This window comes from Mercenaria mercenaria, chromosome 19 (assembly GCF_021730395.1).
Source record: "Mercenaria mercenaria strain notata chromosome 19, MADL_Memer_1, whole genome shotgun sequence".
Classification (NCBI taxonomy): domain Eukaryota; kingdom Metazoa; phylum Mollusca; class Bivalvia; order Venerida; family Veneridae; genus Mercenaria; species Mercenaria mercenaria.
Window position 1 is genome coordinate 21,707,957 of NC_069379.1, and position 10,677 is coordinate 21,718,633.

Sequence of the window (10,677 nt, forward strand, 5' to 3'; positions counted from 1 at the left end):
ACCTTTTTTTCTAAGTTTACGATCTATCTCTAGTGTAGTGGAAAATTAATTTCAGTTATTTCTGGAACTTTGATCTTTTGGCCACATATGTTTTCTCATGAGTATTAATCGGAATTATATTCTTATTAAATCAATATAAAGCACGCCCGCTTAGCACAAGAGCGCAGATCGACGGTTAGCGAGGTAGTGAAATCGAGGTCTCGGCGAGGCGTATGTTCGCCGTGACGATTGTATAAAAAAACATTGTGTCTGAAATAATTCATTCTCCAACTCTGATACATATGGTTAAGTTGGCAGATATACCTACGGAGCACAAGTTTGTACTGGTACAGAATCCAGGAACTCTAGTTAGATTAACTGTTCGCCGTTTCAAAACTGAAATACTATTGAAAAGACGAAGTTATTATAACTAATATCCATATTTGTTTCTTCAGCTGTCATATTACTATAATATTAGTCAGTATAAGCGACTACCGTTGAAACACACCTAACGCAAAATTTTGAATATGAAAGCGTACATGCTTTATTTTGTTTTGCAAGTACCTATTTTCAAAGGAATTGACGACTTGCTTTCGGTAAACGTTATTGTTCGCAAAAGCTTACTGTTGTTTTATTTTTAATCTTAATGTTGGCATGCAGGTTGACATCACTGAGACAAATAGACATTGGAACAAGAGATGTTACTCACATGTAGACCCACATATGAAAACTACAGACGGAATGTACGTATTACTACGTAATCGAAAAGTTTGAAAACTTGATTATTTACGTCCTCGTTCTGTCTATTTAATCCAGTTAATCATTAAAGGTTTATCCGAGTTATCTAATTAATAACGTCTACGGTTATTTTCATTGAACAATTTGTGATATTTAACATTTGTTTGCGCCATTTGTAACTTCTAAACGTAGATGTTCGTTCGACGCGCCGACGTAATTTCCGTGTTTCAAATGTTATATCAAACACCTGGCTGTAATCGCCACATTGATTAATGTACGGAGAGACCATTGCATATGAGACTGATTTTGTATATACATGTATGTCAACTGAAGAAGTTTATAAAAACAAAGAAAAAGTGTTGGCAAGATATTAATTTTTGAATAAATATAATCATATTAAAATTTGCGAAACACCTTTCTGAAAAATGTAAATCAAAATCATATTCCTGTGCTATAGAGTGAATTTATACATGTGCCAGATATTACGAAGCACAAAGGGAAGGTGACTACATGATGGCCTTGAATGAAGAATTTCAGACAGAGGTAAATGAAAAATTGAAGCGTTCTTTTAAAATGAGATTTAGGCATTAGGAGGACGATATTGATTAAAAGCTTTGTAAGGTACTATGCAATATAAGGATGGCTTAACCTGTCATCCCCATTTTATGTATCTATTTTACATTTAGATTAGAATTAATCAACAAAATTTAGCCAGAATTGTTAAATCACAGTATTCAAAACATGAGAATGTAATATTTATTTTATTTTGAAAACATATCGCAACATATCGTATCGGACAAGTATTACAAAAAAGGGTATTTAACATTATTTGAAATAAATATAGTAATAGTAAACGGCAAACTGTTGCTATTTATGTTGTATGCCTTAATTATTTTTATGTATTTTAGATACAGACTTCTGCTAGGTATTGTTCCGATGGATATACAGATGGACCAGTTTGTGCCTGTGGAATAGCGATTGCAGTTGGTGCTGATGCCTTTATCATCAATAAATGTCCGAAATCTACTTTCCAATTTGACTTTGTACAGTGCGGAGATGGTGGCATCATTGACGTTGAAGAAATCCACGCCTACCGATACAGGGTTTGATTAGATTTGAATATTTACATTTGCTACGCGATTTGTAAAGATAGAAAAACGTTCGTTTTCGTGATGCCGTCATTCACAAATACAACACAAAGAAAATGGCGTTATTCAAAACAAATCTTTTAAAATCGCAAAGAAAAATTTCAAGAAAATTTTAACATTTACTTATGGCAAATCACTAATTTTTTGACGGTAAAGACAAAATTTGAAATGAAAGCACTATGTGTTTAATAACATTTTAGGTTGTTTTAAATGTAAATAAGAATCTAATTTAACCGAAAGGCGATTTATAATTTAACATGGGCAGGTCTTGGACTAATAGTATTCGATCTAAAGTTTGTAAAGATTGATTGGCTGATTTTTATTATGATTATGATCTTTTTATTATAGCAAATGGCTCTTAGAATGTACAACCGCATTCACATAGTGTTCATACAGCTCTACCATGTGTATGAACGTAAAACCTCATTCACCTAGTACTACTATAATTCTACTGCGTCCTATAATGTACAGCCGCATTCACCTTGTACCAATATAGTTCTACCATGTCTTACCGTGTACAACCGCATTCACTTTGTACTTATATAGCTCTATCATGTTTTAAAATGTACAACCACATTCACCTAATACTAATATAGGTTTACTGTATCTAAGAATTTACTGCCGCATTCAATACTTATATAGTTCTACCGTGTCATAGAATGTACAACCTATCTAGTACTAATATAACTCAACCATGTCTAAAAGAAGTACTAAGTATAGTTCTACCATGTCTTAGAATGTACAACCGCATTCGCCTAGTACTATGTAACTCAACCATGTCTAAAAAAAGTACTAAGTATAGTTCTACCATGTCTTAGAATGTACAACCGCATTCGCCTAGTACTATATCTAGCTCAACAATGTCTCATAATGTACTACAAGATTCACATAGTACTAATATAGTTCTACCATTTCTTAGAAGGTACAACAGCATTCACCTATTATCGCTCAAACGTGTCTTAGAATATACTACAGCATTCGCCTTGTACTGGTATAACTTTAATCATGTCTTAGAATATACAACCGCACTAATAAGCTCTGTCGTGTGTTAGAATGCACAGGCACAATCATCTTATACCGGCAAAGCTTTGCCATTTCTTAGAATTTACAATTGCATTCACCTAGTCCTACGTGTAATATAGCTCTTCTTTATCATAAATTAATTGTACATTCGGAGACAAAAGATAACAATATCTCTTATATAGGTCTATTGTGACATGAATTAACAATAACAGCTTTAAAAATAGGATACTGTATGCTGCTCTAACCCTACTCTAATCGCCGTGCAGTGTTAGTAGACGACAAAATAAGTGACGTCTGTAATGTTATTTTTTCAAAACTATTTAGCACTTGGCGATAGTTAAAACTCATGTCACATCTTATGCAATATCACGCCACACCTTTTAACAACTGTCATTTTTTTTCAAGTACATATAGCTAGAATTTATTTATGGCATGCGGTTAATATTAAGATTGAATACACTTTATAAATTCTAATAATTATGTTTCACTTACTGTTTAGGTCAGAACTCCGATAGGTACAATTATCGACATATTTCTTCATACATGGAGCGATACGATGAACATCGACATATATATGTCGGCAAAAGATTTTGGCAACATCGTCGGTTTATGTGGGTACTTCGACGGTGACAGATCCAACGATCTGCTACACAGAGATAATGTAACCATTTCCAGTGATAACAACTGGAGTTATAAGTTCGCAGATAGTTGGAGGTACCCTATATTTAATAAACATAGGTTAAACATCATGCATGATAAAATGTGGCGACTACTTCCACAAAGGAAGTTTATAGCAGTAGACGGTATATGAAAGATTGGTATATACAAGCCTCACCATGAGTAAACTTATTGCGCAGTCTGATCAGGATCCATGCAGTTCGCTTTCAAAGCCTATTGTTAGAGGAACTGTTAGCGCACAGCATGGATCCTGACATTAAGATTAAATTCATTGAAAATCTAAACTGAGCTTACATAATTTGCTCATAATTATCAAAACTCCATTATTTATTTAGTTTCCGTCAAGAAAGTAATACATATCATAGCGTGCTACCTTCTATTAATGATAATGATCATTCCACTGATATCTTAGTACCCATGAAATTATCCACAATGGCATCTAGTACGGTCGTAGTTAGCTTAATTCCTCCTTTTTTAATATCATTTACTTGTTTCTAATTTATATAACTGTTACATTGTTACATGTTTATAATATCTTTCTAACGGACTAAAAGTTCCAGTATATAAAAAAGAAATACAACTATATTATTGAAGTAGAAAGCCACTGTTGTGGCCGAGTGGATGTAGACGCTATCATTTTGCACCTCACCGCTGTTCTTTCGTGTGAGAAAGTTGTACAGCTGGCTTGCGGAAGGTCGGTTGTTTTACTCATATGGTCGTTCGTGCTTGACATAATGCTCGGCGGGGCACCTTGGGTCTACCTCCGACGAGAACAGCTTGAGAGTCGTCTTTTGACCTATATCTGTTCCCAATTTAAACATTATCCATTGAACTAGATAGATTATATGAGATATTGTTCTTCATTTACTAGTGTAAGTGAACATTGAACACTACTTCACACCTAATATAACTAGATATAAATTTTCACATACAGTATGTGGTATTTGTAATTGCCATTTTTAATTTCCCTGCCCTTGAAATTTTCGGTACACTATACAAAACCACCACTGACTTTTGATCTTACAAAATCAAATTCATAAGTGATGATTCAAATTCAATATTTCTAATTGACTTTACCTATAAGATTAACAAATTCTCATCTTACAATGGAAATACATAACTTTATACTTTATGATATGGTTATTTAAAAATTGTGCAGAGTTTTGAAAGAAGCCCAATATAAACCATACATTGCACAACTTGCTGGTAGTTGGATCTTGTTGTCAAATTTTGTTTGAGTTTTTACAAGTTATGGAAATGGTACCATTACATGTAATTTTCAGTTTCAAGTTGTCAGGCTTATGCAATTAGGTATAGGCTTTTAATGTAAAAGTTACAAAGCTAAAGATATATATTAGTGATAACAACTGTAAATCTTTATCAAGCCTCAATTTAAAGCAATCTCCAAATGGGTCAGGTCTTAAATGGTGTATTTCTTCACTTTCAATATATGTATCGTCTATACGCCTATCCACAAATACAAAAGGATGAAAGTGGATCGTCATTTTCTTTTTAGCTTGAAATTACTTGTTTGTAATCCAATGATTTTACAGGCTGACAGACGAAGAGAATTTGTTCAAAAATAATAGACGTTATCTTAAACCGTGGGACGTAAGTAACGGAGGGACTGATCAGCCGTGTAGTAGGTCAAACTCGATTACAAGAAAGAAATGTAACTTTAACCGGAGGACAAGACGATCAACTTCTGACCGCCAAAGAAGAGGAGTGAAAACGCAGAATCAGATTACGCTATCTCGTAAAAAGGTAAGCATTTCTTCTAAACTGTATAACAGTCAATACTGGTGTTGTATTGCCAGATACGGATATTAACATTTTGCTGTCTTTTGAGAAGTATATTGGTTTTTTGCATTCTTTGCGAATAGAGCGATAGTACTGAACTCTAAGAAAGTGCGATTATAGAAATCAGGATATGTCTACAGAAACCGCTTTAAACTTACTTTTACCATTCATTGAATTTCAGAGAAGCACGGTGACTTTTACAGAAGACGAAGCTTTCAGATTCTGTAACCATTCCATTTATACAACACCAGCAGTTCAGGAATTCCCGGATAAACTTGCAGAGGAAGATCCAGATCAAGTTGTTGAGCAATGTGTGTATGATTTAACTGTAAGTAACGTTCATGTATTGCCATGTACATTTATCTTCAGTTCACTTTTAATTACTTTTAACGTAATCATTACTACGATAAGGCTGCTGAACAGTGTGTAAATGATTTATGTCTAAGTAATATTCTCAAACTGTCATATACATTGATTTCAACGATAAGGCTTTGAATTATATGAGTATGATCTATCTGTAAGAAATGTTCACACGCTGTCATATACATTGATTTCAACGATAAGGCTTTGAATTATAATACATTGATTTCAACGATAAAGATGATGACCTATGTGTATATGTTTTAACGGTAAGTAACGTGTACGTACTGTAACCGCTTTGTTGGGAAAAGTTTAATTGTGCTCTCTATTGCTGCAGATGCATTGATTATTGTCTGGAAAATGTAAGTATAAACTGTGTACGTGGTTAGGGAAACACATTAATACAAACATAGCATGATGCTTACAACACACTGAGTATATTGTATATCTTTTCAGCAAGGAAATGATACAGCGTGGGTGGAAGCACATACAACTGTTCTCAACAATGCTGCGGATACAATACTCGGCTTGAATCCTGTATATGTTGCAAACAATACGGACATTGTAAATTCATTTCGCTTGAAAACATGTTTGAACAATTGTAGTGGAAATGGTGCTTGCACCGAAACAGGTAACTTGTAGCTTTTTTGAAGACAATTAACAAATTCTCAAGTAACGTTGATATCTCTAATGCAAGTGTTAATCAACAAAAATAAAAAGAATCGACTATTTACTTTTTTACAAAACTATTACAAGTCCGTTTCGCAATTTCCCCCAAAAAAGGTAACAAAAATGGAAGACGCACATATAAAAGAATAACTTAATGTTGACATATAAATACATGTTCATATCTCTGACAATAACAAAATTCTTTAGGGCTATGCGACTGCAGTGGTATATTTCGTGGACCTGACTGTAGCATAGACATAAGAATTCCACCTGTCGTGTATTACATAGAAGGAGATGGAATCTGTGAAATAACAGCTGATGACGATTGCACATGTTTCCAAATAAGGACAAACAACATCTTTGATGGTTTCATGTGTGATATCAGCAAGAGCAAGGTATGATTGGTTGCCTAGTTAACATTTGGTTAACTTACATAAATATCTAACTAACAATGTAGGATCATATATAATTAACAATGCGGGATGTTATATTTATATAGCTAACAATGCTCGATTACATTTTACATTGCGGATATAAAATGTAGGTACTGGTAGTTTACGCGCTTCAGTAAACATTGCTTTTAAAAATGGAATTAAAAAACTGTTGTTCTCAGTTAGTCTGTGATTCAATTCTTTGAACACGGAGCAGAATAATAAAACTTCAATGTCTTAATTCATATTGCTCTATCATTGCGTTATCTAGTAGGAATACAAGTGTGACAATTAGAAGTTGTCCCTCACTTTATATTCGATTAGGTTTATTTCAATGGCACACGTATCAAAGAAGTTGACTCTAGACACGTCGGTATCTACGAAGATATTTTTACCGGAGAATGCTGTAACCCTGCCGAGCGTGAGAAACGTTCCGCTGCCGATGAAGATGACGTCGACGAGCTGTTTGTTGTTATGTACGAATTTGCTGTCAGCAATGATGGCGTTAATTACGGGGAAACTAATACTGCATTTGTCTATGACACAACATGTCTACAGCAAGTTGAGGTAGCCGGAAACGTCACATTTGAATTAAAGGTACAGATAGCATCCTTGTAGCTCAATCTGTATACGTAAAATGATTAGTATCATTTATTCCTAAAACTGAGAGCACGTGTTCACGCGAAAGTTATTCATCACAAACTTAAGTCTAATTGTCTTGTTTATATCTGTTTTACCGTCGAGAATTTTGTATCATTATAACGGTCTTATTTAATTTAAAAAAAAAGAATTTGTTTTAATTATTTTCTTTAATAAGGTCTCATGTTGTTTGGAGTGTATTGGTTTAACTCGTAAAGTATTTGTTTCTAATTTAGACTGGATACTGCTACATCGATGCTACGTGTGTGGTACACAACTCTAAAGTGTTGAATACAGATGAATGTCTTCTCTGTGATCCTGCAAGAAATCCCTACAAGTGGACAAAAAGAAAGTACCAGTTCTGTTAAATATACGTTAGCCGAGTCGTATATGTTACCAAATACAAATATTTAATTCGAGTGCAAAAGCATTTAAGCAGATCAAAATAAAAAGAAGAAAAATAAGCAATGTTTTACTTGAATATCTACTACGAGTTAAGTTGCAGGTCATTTTGAACATTTACAATTATTGAACCTCCGTGTAACTGTGAACATATAAAATGATTTAACTTGCAGGTAATTATGAACATTTACAGTTATTGCAATTGCATCTAACTGTGAACATTTAATATGATTCATCTTGTAGGTAATTGTGAAGAATCAAGTACAGGGCTGAAAACGGGAGCGTTGATTGGAATAATTTGTGGTTCTTTACTTTTTGCCATGGTAACTGGGGTACTGGTGTATGTGCTTTGTTTCAAAGGGTCAAAGAAACACCGGTAACAATATTTATTCTAAAAAAGTAAAATTTACTAAAAATTGCACTGTCTGTCTATTATTTAATTGTTTGATTTCATGTTATTATGCATTATTAGTTTGCTGCGTAATCGCATTAGATGTTATAAAAAATAATTTACATTACATGTATATAAATCCCGACTAGCAATGTGAACTTGTGGAAAATGTAAATTATATTGGAACTCTTTTTTTTGTTTTATGTTGTATTTTGAAACTGTCACGGAGAAAATACGCCTTGCCCGGGATTCGAACTTCACTCACCGCAATCAGTAAGCGAACCGGCCCTTATTTTTGAGTAATGCCAAAGTTCTTGTTTTCATTTCAGAGATAATAAAATTACCGAGTTCGATCACATTACAGATGCATTCATATTATGTCAAATACTTCTTTTAAAACGAAAATTGCTAAAATAGCAAAACTTATAAGATGGAGAACTTTTGTAAATTCTTTGTATTTCACTCACTGTAGGACAGTTCAAGATGCCCAGCCATATTTCCAGTCTACGCTGGCGGGTAGACAACTCCCCGTAACATCAAAACATGACGACAAATGCTCCGATATGTGTATGAAAAACAAAGAAGAAGAAAGCAACAATGCACCAGATACTGTAACAGTTTTACCATATATAACTGCCTTCAATACAGCAAAGCCAGTATCTAGAAGGAACGTGTGGACGGACTCACTTGCAACACACCATGCCGACAAGGATACCGGAATACATACAGTAGAGAAGAGCTTTACAACCACAGAAAGTGAAGTTCTCCAGTATAAAGGCACTGATGAAGTCAAAGAGCCTAATCAGGCTGTGGCTGAAGCGGGAATTGAGCAACCTGAGAGAGAAGTGTCGGCTTTTTCCCTGCAGTTGATTGAGTAATGACCCTATGAAAAACGTTCTGTTTTTGTTGTACTATACGAGTATACAAATATTATTCGTTTAAACGTGTGTATATACTTGCTTTTTTGTTACTGATAATTAATTTAATTTTTCTGTTTTATATGTATTTTTTCTTTTCTAATTATTTTCTTCTGTACTTTTTACAATGTAGGGGCCTCCGTGACGAGTGGTTAAGGTCGCTGACTTCAGACTTCAGATCCCTATCGATACGGGTTCGAGACTCACCCGTAGCGCTGAATTCGTCATGTGAGGAAGCCATCCAGCTGGCTTATGGAAGGTCGGTGGTACTCAGGTGCCCGCTCGTGATGAAATAATGCACGGAGGGGCACCTGGGGTCTTCCTCCACCATCAAAGCCGGAAAGTCGTCATATGACCTACAATAATTATTGTTACAATGTTGCTTTTCTTTACTTCATCTGCTAAATTTATTTAAAGACTTTTTGACTTTATTGAGTTTGTTTTTGTTGTTGTTGTCTTTTTGGTGTTGGTGGTGGTTTTGTTGTTGTTGTTGTTGTTGTTCACATACAACTTTATTTTAATTGCTGATTTTTTGGTTACAAATATTGGTTTAATGTTTATATCAAATTTTATGGATTCATCAAGTTTCTGTTTTGCATGAAATGTTTGATAGGGCTTGCCCATGCAGCCACAGCCACACCCCTTTTCCCGGGTCGCTCGCAACATATTTGATCATGCGCACTTATCCGGTCAACATTTATTTAATCTACTGAACTAAGAAAATAATTGCACTACACTCAAACTAAATATTGTGGTCAGGAGTTGATAAAAACTCGCTTTAGTTAGTAATATTGCACGCGTACTTTAACATTTGATTAGGACTTTTACCAATCTCTTGCAGTTCCTCTATATACCTAGGATAGATTCGACTTAAAATTGCGCTTAATAGTTAATTGAAAAATATATTCTTTATGGGACATGGATAACATGTCGGCATATGGTTGGATTATCGAAAGGTAGGTCCGGAAAAAAGGTCAGATGTCTGCACGTTAAGAAAAAATGAACCACATTAATTTATTATGTGTTAAAACAGAATTTCAGCTGCCTTTCGTCACTATGTAACTGTTTATGTACGTGTTTGCTTTAAGAAATTGAAACAATCGCTAAGTTAAATTTTAAAATTAAAATAGTTAAGATACATCTCTGAAGAAGAAAGTAATCCAAAGGACAGCTTTTCAAGTGGATGTAGCAGTGAGCAGCTCAGTTCATGTTATATCTGTCAAATAATAGCATGTTATTACTAATCCATTTAACGTATGTGTCAGACGATTGTGTAAAACAATGATCTAGTGTTAAATAAATATTTAACTGGAGCTTATCATATTCCATTTTGATATAAAACCTTTATATTTTTATGAGATCACCTAAACGAAACGTTAGTATGTACAATTCTTGCGATGAAACCATCTACCCGGCTTGCGAAAGATCAGTGGTTCTATCCAAATGTCTTTCTGCGCCTGAAACAATGCACGGAGAGGCACCTTGGATCTTATCCGCCGTCT

General features: G+C 34.3%; 1 protein-coding gene across 2 annotated transcripts in view; it reads left to right on the plus strand.

Annotated features, from left to right (window-relative positions):
- Positions 1–10,488, plus strand: part of LOC123541916 (uncharacterized) — a 29,076-nt gene extending 18,588 nt beyond the window's left edge. For both annotated transcript variants that reach the window (XM_053531660.1, XM_053531661.1), the window contains 12 exons: positions 640–722; positions 1,197–1,260; positions 1,626–1,820; positions 3,388–3,602; positions 5,120–5,330; positions 5,548–5,694; positions 6,183–6,357; positions 6,603–6,790; positions 7,151–7,423; positions 7,702–7,811; positions 8,109–8,243; positions 8,731–10,488. In XM_053531660.1, the coding sequence (XP_053387635.1) occupies positions 640–722; positions 1,197–1,260; positions 1,626–1,820; positions 3,388–3,602; positions 5,120–5,330; positions 5,548–5,694; positions 6,183–6,357; positions 6,603–6,790; positions 7,151–7,423; positions 7,702–7,811; positions 8,109–8,243; positions 8,731–9,136 (2,202 nt within the window). In that variant the 3' untranslated portion in view covers positions 9,137–10,488. The remainder of the gene's footprint in view (positions 1–639; positions 723–1,196; positions 1,261–1,625; positions 1,821–3,387; positions 3,603–5,119; positions 5,331–5,547; positions 5,695–6,182; positions 6,358–6,602; positions 6,791–7,150; positions 7,424–7,701; positions 7,812–8,108; positions 8,244–8,730) is intronic.
- Positions 10,489–10,677: the final 189 nt, after the last annotated feature.